General features: G+C 40.4%; 1 protein-coding gene across 1 annotated transcript in view; it reads left to right on the forward strand.

Moving 5' to 3' along the window:
* MYBPC2 (myosin binding protein C, fast type) overlaps positions 1-20,031 on the forward strand; it is a gene marked incomplete at its 3' end in the record, with an annotated part of 63,837 nt that extends 43,806 nt beyond the window's left edge. The window contains exons 12-18 of the mRNA XM_018563138.1: positions 705-872; positions 1,554-1,642; positions 1,739-1,934; positions 11,674-11,813; positions 13,331-13,490; positions 17,077-17,213; positions 19,845-20,031. Of these exons, the coding sequence (XP_018418640.1) occupies positions 705-872; positions 1,554-1,642; positions 1,739-1,934; positions 11,674-11,813; positions 13,331-13,490; positions 17,077-17,213; positions 19,845-20,031 (1,077 nt within the window). The remainder of the gene's footprint in view (positions 1-704; positions 873-1,553; positions 1,643-1,738; positions 1,935-11,673; positions 11,814-13,330; positions 13,491-17,076; positions 17,214-19,844) is intronic.
* Between the last annotated feature and the right edge of the window lie 2,000 nt (positions 20,032-22,031).

Consider the following 22,031-nt stretch of genomic DNA (forward strand, 5'->3'; position numbering starts at 1 on the left):
AAGGTGTAGTTAGCTCTAGAGTAGGAGTGTATGGTGATTACAGTCTCAGTATGAAGAGAATACACAGTTGGAACAAGATCACTTATAATCCCCACTCCTGAACTCTTCCATAAGCACCAATTGGGAACAACTGTCCTATGCAGCAGTGGAATCAGTAACACATTGTCTTCAGAGAGCACTATGTATGTTAGCTTCGTCCCTGGTGTTATCTTCCCCAGAGCACTAATGGGTTACATGTGCTAATGGTTACTTGCGGTTTGGTTGGAAGATCAGATGCCACACTGCCAGGTATGCAAGGTAGAAAGTCCAGGTCTCAGGGGCAGAAGGTGCCCGGGTTCAGGAGTCTCACACTGGTTCTCGGTAGCATGTGTCCCTAGCGAACTTGCTCGACGTACTACTTTGATAGAACGCCGAGCAAGTGGTGAGCCTACCGTTTTGCCGTGGTATACTGCTCCGATGCAGCGTAAGTTCCTTACACGGGAGGACGCTAGTTTGTGTCCTCTGGTTACCCATAGGAGAACTATGGGGAAAAGCCCTATCCCCATAGTTCTCCTTTAACCTTTAGTTAACCTTTAAAAAATAAAAACTGCCATGTCAAGGTTGAGTCATTGGCAGAGGACTCTGTACACTGCTGAACGTTTAGCTGTTGTACATTACGACATTGTCATAAGTCCAGTCTGCATTCTCTATATGTATTTTTACAGCTACTGAATGGATAGCTTCCAACCAAGAGCTTGTAGAAAGATGTGGATTCACTGTGAAGGATCTTCCAACCGGAGAAAAGGTTGAATTCCGTGTGATTGCAGTAAACATTGCTGGAAAAAGTGAACCAGCAGTCATGGCTCAGCCTGTCACTATTCGGGAGATTGTGCGTAAGTCTCTTAAATAAATCATACCTTATACTTCAGATGACATCAGTTCATGTACTGTGTATTTTCTTTTATTGATACAGTTTATAAGTATATAACAAAACAGTTGAACTGCTTTTGAAATGTGGTCGAAAGGCCAGCCTTTGCACCCAAAGTAAATAGTGATCAATCAAAATACTTGTTTAATTATTCCTGTTAATAAAAGGTGAAACCTTTCTGGATGCTGCTATAAAAACAGCTCACACTGGGGCCGTTTTTTCTAATTTTAATGAAGCAACCCTAATGTATGAAATGTATGACAATGAAGTGTTCTTTATAAAAAGAAAATGCTTTTCGGAGAAAGTGTTAACTCTCCATTCTTCCTTTCCAGCAAAGAAGTTTCATTAAAATACTCAGGCTGATCCTTCAGGTTCACCGAGAGTGAATTTACTGGCCTGGAACAAGTATATAGCGTGTGGCATTAAAAATTTCCAAGATACATACAGTATTTGATCTAAATTAGCTACTTCTAGTAAAGTTGCAGGATCAGCTTGAGTGTAATGGAGCTTGTATCTTGAAATAGGTTTATGATAAAGGCTGCTTTTTTTGGCAATGTATAGCATTTCTCCTAATGGTGCACTCCCTTTTACATAAACATATAAAGGGTTTTTTCCTAATTGTTTGTACTTTATTTTAACTTAACAGAACAACCAAAGATTCGCTTACCTCGCCATCTCAGACAGACGTATATAAAAAAAGTGGGGGAGCAAGTCAATCTGGTTATTCCTTTCCAGGTAACTGCATGATGGAAATAACGAAGTGGGTGGAAAGGGGCATTCAGTATTTTTAGATGACAGTTTTAAACAATGCTGTATCAACGATATTTACAGGGAAAACCAAGACCAAAGCTCACGTGGTCAAAAGAAGGCCAGCCCTTGGACCCAAAGCAAATCAGTATAAGAACAACTGATGTTGACACTATTATGTTTATCCGATCTGCTGAACGAAGTCACTCTGGAAAGTATAGTCTCACTGTGCAGATTGAAAACATGCAAGACACTGCAACAATAAACATTCGTATTGTAGGTAGGTCTCTGAGGAAATTCAGGATTGTTGGAACTTCTTGCACAGCCCCACAGAAAAACACAAGCACACGGTCTGATAAGCATGCTGTACATGGCTTGGAAACAGGAAGGAATCCACAGCTTTATTCTCTACCTTTTACAATACAACAGAGTATCTACCATAGATATATAACAGAACTTATAAACACTGCCATCTACTGACCAAAAATGTATACTGCAGGAGTTACAATAATGTGTATTCTAACACCCCAACTCAATAACTACTTATTATGTTAATGCCATTCTGGATCCAATTGCACGCTTATCTTGGGGTAGCTCTGAAAGTGTCCATGTCTGCAGTACATTAACCAGTTGACATCCGCGGTGTTAAACCCCCTTCCCATCCAGGCCAACGAGCAGAAAACAATTTCTGCAAATGCAGCAGTGCCGTCCGTCCGTTTTTTTACTACGGGCGGACGGCAAGAGGTTAAGAGATGTCATCTCTTCATCAGCAGCTCTGATCCACTTTTGTTTCTCATGGGTTGGAGTTCTTTGCATCTCATCCTATGAATCTGGGTCTGGCTTTAATGCTTCACAAGCAACATAAGATAGACGCTTTGCTGGGATGCCTTTGTGGCTTCGTATGGACTTCCTGACTGAAGACTCTTGTGGTGTGGCTTCTTCTTTTCAGAATTTGTATTGTCTGGTAATTTATATTTCTGTGTCACCCTGTCTCTTGTCTTTGTGTGAAATTGATGTGGATTTTCCCTCAGTTTCAGATGTTTGTGTCATTTGTGACATTTTGAACACACTGAGGTTTCATCAACAATAACACTTCTGCTAACAGTTACCTAGTTTGTGTCTTGGTGCAGGATTCTGTATCCCTTTTGAGATTCACTGTATCCCACAAGTACACCTTCTTTTGCTCAAGCATCCCATTTTGTATGTTTTTCCTTTGGGATGTGGACATAAGCTTTGCTTCCAAAAATGTGTTTATGCTTTAAGTCTGGTGATCTTCCATTCCATAGTTCAGGGCTCAAAATTTCCACTCGCCCGCTCGCATTTGGCGAGTGGAAATAAAGAGAGGGACACCCCATTTTGCTCTGGCTTGTATGGCACAGTCGTTTGAAACATTATCCCATGCTTTCTGAGAATTGTCTGTGTGTTGCCACTTGTATATTCACTTCCATTGTCTGTCCGCAAGGTATTAGGCATTTTACCAAATTTGTTGAGCCAAAAACTGTTCAAGTTTCTCTGGTACTTCACTTTTGTTGTGTAGCAGATACAATGTAGTATATCTGGAGTAATCATCAATAAAAGTGAGAAAATACCTTTTCTTTCCTGGAGTTAATTTTTCCATTGGACCGCATAGATCTGAATGAATTAAATGCAGAGGCTTTTAAGTTCTGCTGTTGCTCTGCTTTGGAAAAGCCTTTTTTGTCATTTTCCTTTAATGCAGCTGGTACATTTCATGGTTTGATCACATGGGCTAATATGCATTCCACGTGCATAGTCATTCTGAACTATTTTCTTTATTATGTCAGGATTTCTGTGACCAAGTCGCCTGTGCTAAGTGTGGATGCAGTTTAAATATTTCCTCTCTTTGGCAGTATTCACCATTTTACTGCAGTTCAGCTGATACAGTTCATCTGTGATTTTAGCCTTTGCCAACAAGGTACAATTGTCACCCTGAAAAGTCACTACATTCCCTTGTTTTGTGAGCTTCTTTACTGACAAAAGATTGGTTTCAAGAGCAGGCACATACAAAAAAATGTTCACAGGTATTTTTCTGGTGACACTCTGGGATATAAGACAATAAAGAAAATCGTCTCCTATTCCTGCTGATTCCATTATTTGTCCATTAGCGGTTGTAATTTTCTCTGTTTTACTCTGGTCAAGATTAATGAAGACATTTCTGTCTTTTGTCATGGGACTCGTAGCTCCTGAATCAACACAATGCTTGCGAAGATGTGGTGCAGCATTTTGATTGAAAAGCACATTAATTATCTGAAGTAAAGTCTGTCTCTTCCTTTACGCTTTTGGCCCTTTGTGGTTTATTTTGTTTTTGCATTCTAGCTTTCCAGATTCTGCAGTCTGCCTTTAAGTGACCTTGTTTCTTACACACAACACATTCACGTGTTTCTGGTTGCATCTTCCTGGTTTTATGTAGATTTTCCATCTTTAGTGCAGACTCCACACTGGAAGCACTGCATTCATATACAAGCTTGCCTTTAACAATTTCTAATGTCAGTTCATCATCTGGACGTGCATCAAGTGCTGTAACAAGTATTTCATAACTTTCAGGTAAACCACTCAGTAATGGTGCTGCAACATGAAAGTCTTTTATTTCTTCTCCTAGACCTCTCAGGCGTTCCTTCATTTCTAAGGTATGCCTTATGTAATCCTGTATATCCTGGCCTTTCATCAGCTTGGTTTGGTATAGTTTTCTAATCAGATACAGTTTATTGCTGAGGTTAGATATTTCATGCAGCTTTTGCAATGCTTCCCACATCTCCTTAGCAGTTTTACATTTACATACATGTATGATTTGATCATCTTCTATGCTAAGGGCGGTTGTGCTCTGAGCTTTCAGATATGACTCTGTCCATTCAGCCATGGGCTGTGCTGGACGGACTTCATCCACACACTTTCATGTACCTTCTCTTATTAGCAGCATTGTCATCTTGAATTTTCATGACTGGTAGTTCTGGTTTGTCAGATTTGCAAATGAAAGCGTTGTTGCTGCTGTGGTACTAGCCATGTTCTTCTAGTTGCTGTAGTCTCTTTCTGTTGCTGGATCTTGTGCTCTTTTTACTTTTAGGCTGTAACTGCACTATAACTGGACTGTGACTGTGCCTGGGCCCATAACCTGTTGGGACTTCTTGCACAGCATCACAGAGAAACACAAGCACACAGTCTGATATGCATGCTGCACATGGCTTGGAAACAGGAAGGAAGCCACAGCTTTATTTTCTACCTCTACAATACAACAGATTCTGTACTAGGGATGCTCCGATACTGATACAAGCATCGGTATCGGAGGCGATACCGAGTATTTGCATGAGTACTCGTACTCGTACAAATACTCCGATACCGAAAACGAGTACCTGTGCCGCGTCCGCCATCTTCAAGGACCCGAAACCGCTGCACACAGGACCTCCATAGCGTCTTCAATCAATCAAGATGGCAGCAAACTCCTCCTCCACGGGCGAGCGGCTAAAAGTAAACTCCGCCTCCAAGTCCTCAGTCCTCACTCCTGACTGGTAAGGATGCCTGTCAATCATCCAATCGGCCAATCAGCGGGAGAAGAGGCCAGCATGGAGTGGATGACTAGGCTGTGACACGGAGTGGATGAAACAGACAGAGAGGACGACACAGCAGGTTAGTACTGCAGCACCGCATGGGGGCTGGGTACATGATGGCACAAAAATAATATATGCCGGCAGTAATGCTGTTTAACTTCATATAAACTTTATATAAAGTTAAACAGCATTACAAAGCCTTAGCAATGGCATGATCATTCTAAATATTCAGTTAATTTCATTATTCAATGTCTTTTTTTTATATTATAAAATTTATAATATAAAAAAAGACATTGCATAATGAAATTAACTGAATATTTAGATCATGCTATTGCTAACTAAGGCACAGTGGGGAAAATAGATGAGCACGTGTCCAGACCCCAGACCACAACACTGTATAGTGTGGCACAGCTATATCCAATTCTGCATACCTGGTGTTATATTATAAAAAAAACTTTATAAAAATATAAAGGCAGTTATACAGAATTGGACATGTGCTCATCTATTTTCCCCACTATGGGGATACAAGCCTTAGTTAGCAATGGCATGATCTATTCTAAATATTAATTTCATTTCTTTATTCAATGTCTTTTTTTATAGTATACATTGTATAATATAAAAAAAGACATTGAATAATGAAATGAACTGAATATTTAGAATGCTTATGCCATTGCTAACTAAGGCTTGTATCCCCCCCCCCCCATAGTGGGGAAAATAGATGAGCACCTGTCCAGACTCCAGACCAGAATACTGTATAGTGTGGCACAACTATGTCCAATTCTGCATACCCGGCTTTATAATATAAAAAAAGACATAAAATAATGAAATGAATATTTAGATCATGCTATTGCTAACTAAGGCTTGTATCCCCCCCATAGTGTGGAAAATAGATGAGCACATGTCCAAACTCCATACCTGAACACTGTATTGTGTGGCACAGCTCTATCCAATTCTGCATACCTGGCTTAATAGTATAAAAAGCCAAGTGTTCTGGTCTCATCTATTTTCCCCACTATGGGTACACAAGCCTCAGTTAGCAATGGCATGATCTAAATATTCATTTCATTTCATTATTCAATGTCTGTTTTTTCATAATATTAAGAAACCGACCTAAAATCATTATTTTGTATTGCTTTAGAAAAAATGTGACCTGTCCCTTTAAGAAAAAGTATCGGTAATTGGTATCGGCGAGTACTTGAAAAAAAGTATCGGTACTCGTACTCGGTCCTAAAAAAGTGGTATCAGAGCATCCCTAGTATCTACCATAGATATATAACAGAACTTATAAACACTGCCATCTACTGACCAAAAATGTATACTGCAGGAGTTATTGCAATAGATACAATAATGTGTATTCTAACAAGGATATATTGCTAACTACTGGACAAAATGTTGCATCTAAGCTAATGTACCTTTAATAGTTTTACATTATTCCCTTAAAAGGTAACTGCAAAGAACAAGGGGACAGTTTTTGCGTCTGGAGGAAAAGAGGTTAACGTTTGAATATGGAAAGACTTCTTCACAGTTAAAGCTATGAAAATGTGGAATTGACTCCCGCAGGAGCTAGTTCTAGCTAGTTCAGTTAACTGTTTTAAAAAATAACCTGGATGCATTCTTAAAAGCACAGAATATTACTAGATATTAACTTCTTATAAGTAATATAATTATCATTTTTTGCCTTCCTTTGGATCAACTGTAGGTAACTGTGGGCATAGGATTCTGTTTTAGGGTTATTTTTTCTTATCTCTATAGGTTGAATTCGATGGACTTTTTACAACCTGATTAATTATGTAACTATGTATTCAAAAATGTCAGCTTGACATAAAAATGTTATCAAGCTGTGGTAATGTTTTAAATGATTTGTTTCTTTTTTGTAATTAGAAATGTGCATTGGGCACTCATATTTGCTTATTATATACATGATTTGCTTTCTGCCTTGCAGTGCTAGACAGTAGTTATTCTTTACGGCTCCTTTTCAAAATGCAAGTCTTTGAAGTTGATATACTAAAGGAGTTGAGAATGTTTAAACAATAAATTGTGTGAAGATTCACTTCAAAAGCAAATCCCTATTTATTGTCTGCACATAATTGAAGTGAGTATTGCCAACTCTTTTAGTAAATCAGCCTTTATGGGTCATCTGACACTTTGTACGGTATACCATTTTGCACCCTGTTGTCCAAAAACAGCTAGACTTTTGTGCTGTTTCACCTTTAACAGCCACCTACCAGTATCCCTACCAGTATTTGGATGGCCCCAGGATATAAGGTGCTGTGCTATATTTACAGGACTATAAAGCTCCCAAGCAAACCAGAGAGAGAGTAAACATACTGTGTCAGGTGGCTTCATGATGTGATATAGTTCAAGGCAGGTGATGTATGCTCAAGCGGCCTGGTCTTGTGACAGGCTGGACACAGAGTATGCAGTGGTCAGGGCTGGCGGCAGACATTAGCGTAATCCGATAGCTAACGTTGAATTGTAGTTACTTTGGCTGTAACTGTCACCAACACAACCAAAATATTTATGCTACCCTTTTCTAGAGCACTCAGACACAGTATTGAGTGGCTGGTAAGTGTGCTAGAAATGTACACCTTGCTCTAAATACCTAGTTTTTGATTGCTGGGACACACTGGAGGCCATCAGCTGTCTGTGTGCTGTGCTGGGCTTTTAGTGTGTACCTTTTAAGGAGGAATTGGTTACCTCCAGAGAAAAGTAACCCTCTCTATTTTTCATAGTGACCATTGTCAATGGGACTGAAAGTGAATGGAGAATCCAAAATTTTATTATCACCAGAACAGAAATATAGGGGGAATATTCCAATAAGAACACTTGTTCCAGTGTCAACTGTCAATAAAAGATTTTGCTACAGTACAGGAAAGCATCTGCACACAGAGCAAGTTAGGACAGGCAGGCTCAGTACAGCCTCTTTTAAATAGGTATGTAGCTGCTATCCTGCTGTGACATATGTGACACAGGGTGCAAAAGACAATTGACAGGGGTTTTAATTCTTTCATATGCTATTCAAAACAAACAAACGGAAAATAGTTGACCTTTAAATATACTTTAACAAAGATAATGTCTACCCTTTCTATCATTATTATCATGATCATCATTGATGTTACATCTACTACAGACCATTCATTAAAAGGATAGGTAATTAAACTATCAGACTGTGGCTTCTTGAATGCGGGTGGCCGTTTTTAAACGTCCTTGCCCACCCTGCTCGTGTCCGCTGCTGGGGGGCACGCAAGAGCGGGAAAACTGATTGAATTGTAAACAGCCATACAATTGTAAACAGGCAGTTCACATACAAGCGTTCTGGTGGCTTTGGAGACACCCAATTGCTTGTATTATGCATGTCGGTGTGCGGTTCCCGCCAACGCCGCCAATTCTGAGCTCCGGGACTGGTACAGCCCGCCAATGCGGGCACGGGACTGGTACAGCGGCTCTGCCACCGGAGATCATCACATGATCTCCTTCTGATCTCCTTCCCATTCTCTGAATGCAGGAGTGATGTACTACATCACTTCCGCATTCAGCTGTCATTTTTCTGTAGCTGGAGAGAAGCTGGTGAAGCAGATCTGTGCTTCATTAGCTTCTTTGGAGGTCCCTGGGTGACATTAGGGAGTGTTAAAGACCTATGATGTCTACATAAAGGGGACCTGTCTGTGTAAATTGGCAATCACATAGAGGGCTTTTTAGTCCCCTATGTGATAGCAATAAAGTTAAGTGAAAAAAAGTTTTTAAAACATGTAAGTCACATATAAAAAAAAAACACCTCATTTTTTTTAAAGTCTTCCGCCTCCACATGCACACGCAAACATGCGTCAGGTGCACATACGTGCGAAAATTATGATTGCACTCATTGTGCCACACATGTTACATATCACCGCGAATGTGGGAGTGCAAGCAATAATTCTAGGGTCATTAATCACTGTTAACACTAAACTGATGGGTGGTAAAAGCTTGTAAAGTGTCGCCAATGGCCAATTTTATGTAGTGTCACGCAATTTTAAAGATTGACGTCGGGTATCTATTTACCCAACGTGACCCCATATTTTAGATTTTACCAAAAATGTGGGTAATAATAAATGTTTTATAATATAACGTAGGGGAAGCTAGTTGTTTTTTTTCCGGTACTTTTTTAATTATATAGTAAAAAAATTCAAACCCCAGTGATGATTAAATACCACCATCTTCAAGTGGTTAATCTTTTAAAAATAGAAGTCTCCTAATTTTTTCTTGTCTCCATATTGCTGACTGAGTGTCGGGCTCGATGTTTGAGTCGAACGTGAGTTCGACTTGAACATCGCTAGTTCGTGTGTTTTTTATTTCGTTGAGTCGTCTTCGTGGACAACGTTGGATTGACCCTGGATTACGTCAGTGGATCCATTTTTTCTTTTTAATTAAAGACTTGTCAAAATCATGTCTTTTGTTTTTTCTCCAAATAAAGGATTTTTTCAAAAGTCTGGAATTTTTATTCACAATTTTATTTAACCCTTTAGTGAATCATTCACAAGGGGGAGGCAGCATCTGGGTGCCCCTTTATTAAAGGGGTACCCTGATGTAAAAAAGCCCCCTGCCCGCACCCCACAACCAAAGCCCCGAAGCTTGTGGGGAAGAGGCCCTTGTCCCCATCTGCACGGGGACAAGGTGCTTTTCCTGGGGCGATCCTAAACAAAGCACCCTCCCAGTGCCAAGGGCATGTGGTCTGGTATGGGAGGGAGGGGGCGCCCACTCATCCCCCCTTTCCGGCCCTGCCAGGCCTATGCTCTGATCAAGGGTCTTTTTGGGGGTGGTGTTCCTCCTTAAAATTCCTACCAGACCTTAAGGACCTGGTATGACTTTAAGGATGGGAACCCCACACATTTTTTTTTCTTTTTTTTTTACATGGAGTCCCTCCTCAATATTCCTACCAGATCTTGAGGGTCTGGTATGACTTTGGGGGGGTACCCCATGCTTTTTTAAAAAAATTTGGTCCTTCCTAATAGTCCTGGTATTGTTTGGGAGGGGGAACTGTATGCTTTAAGAATTAAAAAAAATAATAATTGTTTTTCTTTAGAAGTGTCAGTTTTGCTGCAGCAGGTTCAATACATTGCACAGATTTGCCACTTTACAGGCAGTCTAAGGGGACCCCCCCCCCCCCCCCATATTGTTACCCTTTAAGTAATGTTAAAATCACTGCTCCTTTAAAAACTTTATTTTTTCAAAAGTTTTTTTTTCATTGATTCCTGTCCCCCAAGGCAGTACCCGGCTCCCCATGCACCTTTTTATGGCCAATAAATTGCATATAAGGCTTCAAAATGGGGACATTTGATTTTCAATGTTCTACCCCCAAAAAGTTGCATTGAGTTCGAATATGAACTTTCCCCATGTTCAAAAGTTCAAATTCGAACCAAACAGTCACTACTGACGGATGAAGGAACTACACCATTTAAGATGAAGTGTGCTGAATATCTGCATAAATCAGGTTGCTATAGTTCAACTATATTTAACATCATCCTTCTGGACAATGTCCAGCAATGGCTGCATAACCTCCCTTGCCACCAGCTCTATCGCAGGCTACAGAACGTGAGAGGTTTATTTTAATCCCTCCTAATTCAGAGTTGAAAGTGTGAATTTACTAGTCCTGAAATTGGTCATGAAGGCGCTCCTGCTGTTCCAAGAACATGGCAAGCCTTCCGAATGTTGTAACTGCTCTGAAAGCTGCTGTCATGCCAATGCCTTGCTGCCAAAAGCTTAATTATTTCATCATCTGCATATTTAAGTAAAAGCCATTTTCATATAGGGAATGTTCTTTTGACTGAAGATATACAGTATGTTGTAAAGCACTGCGCAAACTGTTGGCACAAAATAAATTCTGTGCAATAATAGTAATATATTTGACAAATTATTGAATTCAGGTCTTCAAAAAAATACAGAGACTGCCATTATTACTATAGTGAACCCCCTTGTGATAATGAAGTTGCTTGCCTGTTGACCAGCTTGCTTCATTTAGTTTAGCCACTGGTCTAGGATAGGCATGGAGACTAGGACTTTACACTAACTTTCCTGGTCTACTACTTTCTGGTTAGTTGCCAGGCAACCAGCATTTTCAGAAAGAGGTCAGCATTAAAAGCTCCTGTACAGTGGCGGAACTACCAGGGTCGCAGAGGTCGCGGCCGCGACCGGGCCCTGGAGTTCGGCCACTTGGAGGGGGCCCAGGACAGGAGGAAGGGGCCACTGGTGACCGCTGATTACCAGTCCCGGGACCTCTTCCTCCCGTCCTGGGCCCTACATGATGTATTTTCTTCTGTGATGGGTTTACTTTAAATTGTGCCTTTCTATTTTGGTTTGGGCAAACATTTCTGTGAAAGGCAGCAAGTTTGTTTACATACAGTAGGCAGACATGAGTGGACCTGAGGGATTGTATTGTATATGTGTCTTTGAACTTTAAACATATATTCCTGATTATGTTTGCAGAAAAGCCTGGTCCTCCACAAGCTGTGACTGTCAAAGAGGTCTGGGGTTTTAATGCCCTGGTGGAATGGGTGCCACCAAAGGACAACGGAAATTCAGAAATCACAGGCTACACTATACAAAAGGCTGATAAGAAGACAAAGGTTAATATGTGTGCTTATGTGTAATATTCATTTTGCTATAACTAAATAATTCTACTCTGATTTCAAACATGATTTTTTAATTTAATAAAATCTTAAATAGGTAGTAATACAACTACCTTAGGACTGAACTATCTCTTCTTACTGCGCATGCACGCCACAATACAATATATTCCTATGGGAGAGCCGTACCCAGACTGCTAGAAACTGCCATGAGTAAGGTTCTCCCAACTGTAATTCATTGAGTTGGGGAAAGCAGTAAGCACGCATAGTAAGAAGAAGACCCAGCTGGGTCATTTTCGGTGGAAGCTCTGTCCGGTGCTGGGCATGGCCACAAAGTAAGAATCCCTGGAAGGGGAAGGACGGTCAGTGCTAAACCAGGCCAGCTGCATTCAGTGGGTTGGGAACATTTATTAAAAGACTGCTCTACTAATAGTACAGTTGTCCTTTTTATAATAGTGATGCAACCAGTAATAAGTATACCATCAGATAGACATGTAATGTGATGGGCATAAACTGGGGAGTCCTTACAATATTTGCCGCTTAAGGCCTGGTTGGGGGGGCTGGGAGGGTGCTGGTGGTGCATGTTACCGGGGTGGGGCAGGATGTCAGGGGGTTTGTTGTTGGCCGTGCATGTTATTGGGAGTAACCTAGGCCACTGACGTCACGTGTTGCCAGGAGCTTGGCAGGACACCAGCCAGGGCGTCCCAGGTTGCTAAGAGCTCTTGACAACCTGAGATGCTCTGGCTGCAAAGGGGATGGCATGCACAGCTGGCCCATCATTATAAGAATGGCTGTGGGAATAACAGAATACCTATGCTTTCATTGCCAGGTGTCATTGCTATATTTGGGCATGGAGATACTGGTGCAGACCATAAGGCCCTCCTCACACTAAACCTTCCTGTAACCACTTAGGCTGATATCACAGTTGCCATTCTGTGGCTGGCAAGAACTCACCAGCTCAAGGATCAATAAAAAAATGCTGAGAGAACACTCACCTGCTTTGAATGTTTTGACCATCTCTGCCTAAAACCTGCAAAACATAAGTCACTGGAGAGAGAAAGACACCTCACTCATCCAGTCAGCAAAGAAATAACACATGCAAGTAGGAGAGTATTTCAACTTACTGCTGCGTCCTCCATACAATTCTCACCAGCAGCAGGTTTATGAGTGTGACATCGGCACTACACTAACCCTTTCTGTAATCCTCACACTAACCGCTATCTGCAAATATAACCCTCCATATAACTCTAACCTTCACACTAGCCCACCCTGTAACCCTAACATAAACCCTATTAACCCTAAACCCACAATCACACTGTAACACGAACCCTCCTTAATTTAAACTTAACCTCTTGTTTGCATACTGGCCTCCTTTCCTATGGCATCCTTTACCCTGAAGACCAACTCTATCTGCACTGAAGAATACCAGCACTAAAGTCCTGGTACAAATTACCATTAGAAAACTGTTCAAACGTTCACCTTTTTGCATCATTCTGTGTTTCTCTGGTACTCCCCAGGAATGGTTCACCGTATATGAACACAATCGTCAGCCACGCTGTACAGTGTCTGACCTCATCATGGGAAATGAATATTACTTCAGAGTGTTCAGTGAGAACATAGTTGGCCTTAGTGAGAATCCAGGAGTCTCCAAGAACCTAGCCGTCATTCAAAAAACAGGTAGGTATAAATTACTATACAAAAACACACATGCAACTAGGCACTATAGCTCTTCAATGCTGTAACCTCTCATCAATTAACTGATTTCAAGACTCAACACAACCATGCCTTGTAAAATACAGGAAACAATTTCAGTCAGTCATATCCACAGAGGAGGTTCTCTAATTAATTTCTAAAAATAAAGTTCGGTCTCCGAACCATGATTTGGGGTTTATGCCAATACCACTGCTCTGCTGCTAGAAAAAGTTAAAATATCTTCACAAAATGATAAGTAGCTCTGCGAGAAGGAATGTAGCTCCAACATAGCAGCAGTAGCCAGCAGAAGCAATGTATACAATCTTATGTAATATTGAACTATAAGAATACAAATTCCTAAAGTGTTTAAAAAACCTGAGAAGAAAAATTTAATATACTGCAGCTTACAAGTCCTTAGATTTGGTAGTTTTCTTTTTTCAGCATTGTTTTCCTTTATTTTCTAGTAACACACTTTGTGTCCTAGGGTAACAAGAGTCACTCATGGTACTGTGTCCATGGAGGAGCAATGCTGTCACCCTAGAACAGGAAGTGTGTCCTTCCACTTTCCATAACATAGGGGGAAGTGTTCTTTAGTTCACCAAAAGAACAAGGCAGGGCTGATAACAGAAGGTTATCAGAAGTGTGTACTGGAAGTTATGAACTCACTGTATTTCTAACAGGATCAACAGGTAACAGAGCATGTTCGGCTGACCGAAGACAGCCGATGTACGCCTGGTTTTAGCTGATGTACGGCTGAAATCAGCCGTACAAGGCTGAAGTGAATAGCCGAACAGCTTTCAGCTCACTTATTATTATTATTATCACTTCACTTGGTCTTGGTTATTATATTGGCTGCCTTCGGCAGCTAAGTGAATAACCCCCTTAGTGTTTGAAGCACTGAAATACAGTACTTAATTTTATGTATTGTAATGGTTGGTGGACCACCACAATTGTCACACTTATATTAAGAGTCACTTTGCACTTTATCCACTGGCACTTTATTGATTGAAATATTGGCACGTAAGTTATAAAAGGAAAATATTGCTTATTATACATAATTTTTCATTGTTTAGCACATTTAAGATTACTAGGCACAGCGCAACACTGATAATCTTAATACAACTGGAAGTGCATACACGTTTGTGAGTGCTGCAACTTGCAATGGTAGATATTGAACATACACTAATTTTATATCCTAGCGCGATTCAATTGTTGTTATTACTGTTTATATATGTATTGTGGCCTGAATTGGTTAACACTGAAGAATGAAAACCCTATATTGCATAATGCTTATATTGTAATGCTGCTGACTGGGTGAATGAATTAATCTTAGTTGCTAAAAACAGGTCCAAACCTTTCCTCTATGTACCAAGAGAAAGCATCAAAGACCTAAAGGCTAAACTCACAAAACTTTACCACTAGTTAATTATTTTTATAATTATTTTTATCTTCAGCCATGTGAACTGTCATTTGATAATAAGGATCCTTATACTGGTATGTTAGCTATGTGAATAAGGCCCCATATGTGTGCCACTGTGCAAGGATCATAGTCGGTCCCAATGCCAATAGCAAGGATGGGCAGATATCACAGATCATTCTTGTGGAGATATCACCAACCTTAATTGAGTATGAAAGTAAGCTCAAGGTAACTCAGTTATCAAGGCTTAGCAGGAGCATTTTATCAATTAAAATATTTGTGAGGAAGAAGCATTGAGTGGAGGTCAAGGGTCAGGTGGTAGGGATGAGCCAAAGGGGGAGAAATTACAGGGGCTGCTGGCAGTCCTTTCTGGAAGGTCAATGGAATTATCAGGTTGTCCCACCTGCCCTCCCTTATTCACTAGAAAGGAAGGAATAGTTCATTCTGAAACTGTCCTCAAGCCGGTGGGGGTGCAGCTTGGGACATGGGGTAGATTTAGCAAAGCCTTATTTTGACTTATGAACACCAAAGACCCCTTTACTTTCCCCATTCATTATTTATTTGGTATGTTATTCTGGTTATTCTGATTTGGTAAATGTTAGTTTGTTATATGGCTTAATAAAGGGCTGTAGTAGCCATTGAAATCTATGTTGCGCAGTCTGTGTGTTTATTGGAAACGTAATAAAAGGGGTAGAATTGAGAAATCCATCAGTAATGTACATGTTATACATACTGACAAGTGTCAAAGTTTTACCACGTCCAAAAACCAAGCACACGTTGACAAATCTTGTGCTTTTTGTAATTGTTAATTATACTTCTTTATATGGAATTCTTACCAGCCTCATTTGAAAAGTTAAATTAAAACTACACTGTGCACTGGCTGTTAAAATAAAGAAGGATGCAAGATTTCAGGAATGTGGTATCAGACACTATGGCTAGGCATAGATCAGGAAGCAGGTTTGTACAATCATAAATAATAGTAACTTCAGATAAAATGGTGCCAAAGCAATCATACATGAAAGTAAGATCAGAACTCTGGTCTTCAAATCCTGGGGTCTAATTCTATACTTTTTCTGTAGAGACTTCTGCACTCGATTACTCTACAAAGAAAGACTCATTCAGTAGAGGTGTTCAGCTATTCACTTCAGGCTTGTACGGCTGATTTCAGCCGTACATCGGCTGAAATCAGCCGTACATCGGCTTGCTTCGGTTCAGCCGAACATGCCCAGCATGTTCAGCTGAGCCAAAGTGCAGAAGGAGTTCGACTCAGCCGATCCAACATCTTGATCGGCTGAGCCGACCCTTCGGCAGGCTACCGCTGCCGTTTCTCATAGGGGCCGAACGGCAGTGAGTGAATACCGAGGTACTGAGCAAAATAGAAAAACAGTGAAAAAAGTAGATAAAAAAGTAGGATTTTTTTTTCCAAATGTGAATAAATGATACATTTTAAAAAATAAATAAAGATTTTAAAAAGATTAAGATTATTGAAAAGATAAAAAAATTAAGAAACAATTGGAGCTACGGCTGATCCTTCGCTAGCTTTGTGAATAACCCTCTAAGAATACACTTTTGTTTCAGTTTTATTTCATACATTAAGACTTGAGAGAGTTGTCTGCATGCAACGATTTCATGGTCGCTCTGTTTCAATTATGGGTTTAACACACTGACATAGGACATTTGCTACTTTACTAGTCACTTTTGAGACTTTTTTCAAAGATATCTACCTTTGACTTACACAAACAGTTGAAAAGAAGATTGAATTTGAATATTTTTTCCGCAGAAGTATTGTTGACTGTAATATTTGTTTTTTGCACACATTATTTGTTTACTGCTTTGGGTGACAGAGTGATATCTAATTCTGCACTATTCTGTACTGTCTGCGTATTTTGTTTTCACGCATGTGTATGTGGCGTGTAGTACTAACATTAGATTTTAAAAGCTCTTCTGACAAGAGGGACTAAGGTAAAGGTACTCTGTAAAGCAGTGCAATTTTTTGGGTTTTATATAAATGCAAAAAAACATTTTTATAGGACTGGATGCAAAAAAAACATGTTAATGGTAAACAATATAGTCATCATCTGTTTTCCTATGTATTATTATTTTTTAAAAGAAACATTTTCTCAGCTAATAAGATGATATCTTACTTTTCCCCAGGTCTGGTCTATAAGCCACCTGACTATAAAGAAAAAGACGCCAGCATGGCTCCTAAATTCCTTACACCCCTTATAGATCGCTGTGTAGTGGCTGGATACAGCACAGCCTTGAACTGTGCGGTTAGAGGTCATCCAAAGGTAGGCTATTGCCTCTAGTGAAAGTCCACAGCTCTTAGTTAATATGCTCTGACATACCCGCAGGTTTACTTTAAAGGCAAACCCACTTAACACAGATGTACTGTAGATTAGATGTTAATTTTGGTAGCTGTTGTTAAAATACCTAATTGTTTTCTTGGGGTGGTGAGACCACCCCAGGTTCCAGGGTCTGCACAGCTGCCACCATTATTGGATTTGTATATGATGAAAGAAAGTGGGGTGACTCTACTGTGCCACACTCGTAATTATAGATTAAGACCATAATACAGAAAAATGTTTTTTAGGCACCAACACTTGCCATGTGAATTTCCATACATTTTTAATACTCATATCATCGTATAAAAAACACATATTCACATTAAAACATTTGAACGTTGAACTAATAGGTTGAAGACAACCTGATTGATGCAAGTGTAATGGTTTTAGTATCCTGATATAGCCATATGGGTGGCCAATGGAGGTTGTGTTCACCCACAAATGTGAATGTTTTTAATGTGTTAACGTGATTTTATATGATGAACCATGCAAAAGGAAAAGTGGGAACTCCCCACGATCGATGAGAGCACTCAGCAAACAGAAACTGTACCAGACTACAACAGTGCATGTTGACTGTGCAGCTGATATAGCTGTTTCATTGATGTGCTGGTCCATGTAGACAATGTTTTCATTTAAGTTTTTCAGGGAAGAATTAAGCCAGGGGTCCTCAAACTACGGCCCGCGGGCTACATTCGGCCCGCCAGGGTCTTTGGCCTGGCCTGTTCGGGTGTAATGGCCGGGGAGCTGCAGGCCCCTACCTTTACTACCTCCCGGCCGGCCGTTGTAAGAAAGCGGACGGCCAGGAGCTCTCTAGATAAGCTGCTCGCGCAAGCGAGGGAATCCAGTCAATTTAAAAACAGGCAGCGATGCCTGTTAACATACAAACGATCCGCCGGCTATAAAGCCGGCGGATCGCTTGTATGGGCGGTCGGCCCGTGTCCCCCTCCTGTTGTCACGCTGATCCCGGGCTCCGCTAAGCCCGGGACCAGCATAGTGCCTCTGTCACGGGGGATCAGAGGGAGGTCAGTACAAGACCTCCCTTCGGTCCCCTCTCTGCTGTAAGAATGCGGAAGTGATGTATTTTACATTACTTCCGCATTCTTTGTCACTCTCCAGCTTCAGTAGAGGTGTTCAGCTATTCACTTCAGGCTTGTACGGCTGACTTCTGATGAAGATCTCTGCTTCATCAGCTTCTTCGGAGGTCCTAGGTGACATTAGGGGTCTTGTAGACCCCTGATGTCTCCATAAAGAGGACCTGTCACATCTTTTGCTATCACATAGGGGGGTTTCTTAGCCCCCTATGTAATAGCAATAAAGTTAAGTGGAAAAAAAGGACACAAAATTAAAGAATTATGTGCGTTCCCATGTGGGAGGTATGGACAGCATTGAGTCCCTGTTCCCTTGCCTCTGTGTTTTCAAATGCAGAACAATAAGCCTTGGAACATGTGTTCCAGAACAGTAGGATTGTTCTAGAGTCTAGACTACCTGATCACAGGTACAGAGTAATGTGCCTGTAAACAGGTAATCCACATACAACCAGTACAGTACACAATGAGTGTAGTGCAGATTGGTATACTGTGTTGTGTACTGTACAGACACCATTCTGTTCTTGTACACAAGATTAGTGTGTTCTCCATCTGCCTCACTGAGTACTGCTCCTCCCTGTTCTATACTACCCCTTCCCGCCTGTGTCTTACCCACTCCCTGGAAGCTTCACTCCTTCAGCACAGCAGGTAAGTCTGTTAGCACAAGGCTCCTGTGTACATGAAACTCCCCCTGCTTGTGCTGTTCTTTCCCTACCCAGGTAGACGGAGAGCTTACTCCCAGCTTTAACATCAACCCTGTGCTTTCTTCAGACAGCCACAGCAGTTACTTCATTGAATGAGCAGTGCTAGGATTTGTTGTTCCTCACAGCACTGCTCATACACTCATGGTACTGTTGTAGCTGCAGGAGAAAGTGGAGGCGTAATGTTAGTGCTGGGGTCAGGGGTCTCTGCCTGAGTATGAAGCTGACGAATAGAGGCTATGCATCACACACCATCTCTAAATGCATACTTATGACATCATATTGATGGAACTTATTGGGTTGATTTGCTAAAGGCAAATAGGCTGTTCAGTCTGCAAGGAAATTTCCTCTTACTCTCTAAAAAAAACTTTGCACAGAATACCCAATCACATGCAAGGAAAAAAAACAGTTTTTGCTTCCACATGTTTGGATGATGGAAGTCATCAGAACTTTACTTCATTCACTAAACTAAGGAAAAATCGACTTTCAAAGTTAATATTCCCTTGCAAAGTAAACAGCCTATTTGTCTTTAGTAAATCAAATAAGTGCACTTTGCACAATGTTCTTTTACTTTTAAAGCCTATATTGGCTGAATTCAAGAACACTTTGACACGTGTTAAACATTTCATAGTGGTGTTCACAAAGACAAGTCATGATTATAAAAGGAGTTACACAATATGAATATACAGTAATTCTGCATGTCTATTTTTTTATCACTTGATTTTACATAATTGTTTTTTTTAAATTTGTATAACAATATCAACATGTGTTTTCTGTTTCTTATTTTATAGCCTAGAGTGATCTGGATGAAAAATAAAATGGAGATTAGAGATGACCCTAAATTCCTTATGAAACATAGCCAAGGTGTCCTAACACTGAACATCCGAAAACCAAGTCCATTTGATGGAGGAACCTACACCTGCAGGGCCATTAATAATCTGGGAGAAGCTGAAGTAGACTGCAAACTGGAAGTTAAAGGTAGGAGAGGGTGCTTTTTATAATTTGTTAGCGGGGCTGGGCTGCTATATGCTCAGTTTTCCCTTTCCAGCATCCTGAAGGATATTTGTGCATGTTCATTTTCAGTTTTTAAAGTTCAAATTAACCCTCTTGATTTATTACTGTAACACAATACCTATGTGCTGCCAGCACTGGGTGTTTTACCTTTTCTGCAGCAGTTTAGAAAGAGTAACAACAGATTTTATACAGCTAGTCCTCACTTAACGACCTACCTGTTTAGCGACCGATCGCACTTACTCCAAGAGCACGTGCGGGAACGTGGCAACGGCAGTGTGGCATCCCCACGGCTTCATCTTGCATAGAGTACTGTACTCTGTTCTCCGCTAAGTACTGTATTTATAGATTTACAGTACAGTATAAAGTTCCTCGCTTAACGACCAATTCATTTAGTGACCAAGTCGTAGGAACGGAACACGTTCGTCAAGTGAGGAATAGCTGTACTATACTGTATATGCATTACAGTAATACATCATCAGGGTTCAATTGGGCTTCAATTACCAGTACAACACCACTTTATTTTAGTAAGTAAAAATACTTTGCAAGTAAGTAAAAACTACTTAGTAAGTAAAAAAAAAGGAAATATTTCATATTACTGATACTGTAACATACTGGGGTCCAGCCTCTTGCAATGTTCTATTAGATAGGTACAGGACCATTTTCAGTCTGCTATATAATTATTTGAAACCAGAAAAGTATTTGAGTGTGTAGGTGATGGATTGGACCATTCCAATTTACTGTATGTACAGAACAAAAGCAAATAGGAGACTTTCATTATAAGGGCAAATCTTTTTAAGGTTAATCCTCAACCAAACTTTTGTTAACTTTTGATAGAGTGGGAAAGTATGATAGCCTCAGTCAAGTTCTTATTGCTGTAGGTGTGGAGATTTTTCTCCAATTAGTATCCCAAAGACATGGCAGGTAGTGAATGGGTAGTGGGTAGAATACTTTGCAGCATGAGTGCAAATGTGAAGAGAAATGCCACATTTAACAGTCACTTTCTGCACTGATGGTTGTGATTCTCAGCGGGGGCACAGACAGAAATAAAAATCTGATGATGGCTCATGTTTATATTACTACTACTCTATCCAAAACTAGAAAAAAATATGAAGCTCTGTTTTAAGAATTAAAGCATTTCTTTGTTTATTTTGTTCCCTTATAAACAGTGTTGCTTGAATATGCTTCTGTTTGATTCGTGGGCAGTTCAGTGGAACAGGACAAATGTTCAGTATTTGGAAGACCTTGAATCCAAACCCCATTGAAATAAAACAGGAAAACATTCTGGTGTTTTTTTCAGGCCTCTAGAGAGCCCAGCACATGTCTAAAGGAACATGTTGCTTGTTTAAAAAAAAATAGGACCCACATAAGATGACACTTTAAAAGTCTGCTCTTTATTCGGTAGTGAAATATCTAAACACTCTGATTTTGTGGCATTCATCTTAAAGTTGCTCAGGCGCCCAAATTGTTGCAGCTCCTTCAATAGTGCGGGAAAGGCTATCCTTGGATTGGAGATATAGAGAAGTGTATCGTCTGCAAACAAACTCACTTTATAGCACTTATCTCCTACCTCTATGCCCCTAATATCTTCATTCATGCGCAAAGCCTTAGCCTGATGTTCCATTGCTAGTACATATAGGAATGGAGACAGCGGACATCCCTGCCTCGTCCCATTTGTAATTTGCACTGATTCTGATAGATATCCATTAACCTGTATTCTTGCAGTAGGGCAGGAGTAAAGTGCTAAGATCTTTGCTATAAAGGAAAAAGGCATCCTAGTCTGCTTCAATGTTGCCTCAAGAAATCTCCAATCCAAGCAATCAAACGCCTTCTCCGCATCTATCGAGAGCAAACAAAGTGGAATCTTTCGTGTTTGGGCCAAGTGAATCAAAGAGTGTCTTTATTGTATTATCTCGTCCCTCCCTACCTGGGACACAGCCTACCTGGTCCAAATGGATAAGAGATGG

This window comes from Nanorana parkeri, unplaced genomic scaffold (genome assembly GCF_000935625.1).
Source record: "Nanorana parkeri isolate BGI_ZX_2015 unplaced genomic scaffold, ASM93562v1 scaffold635, whole genome shotgun sequence".
Lineage (NCBI taxonomy): Eukaryota > Metazoa > Chordata > Amphibia > Anura > Dicroglossidae > Nanorana > Nanorana parkeri.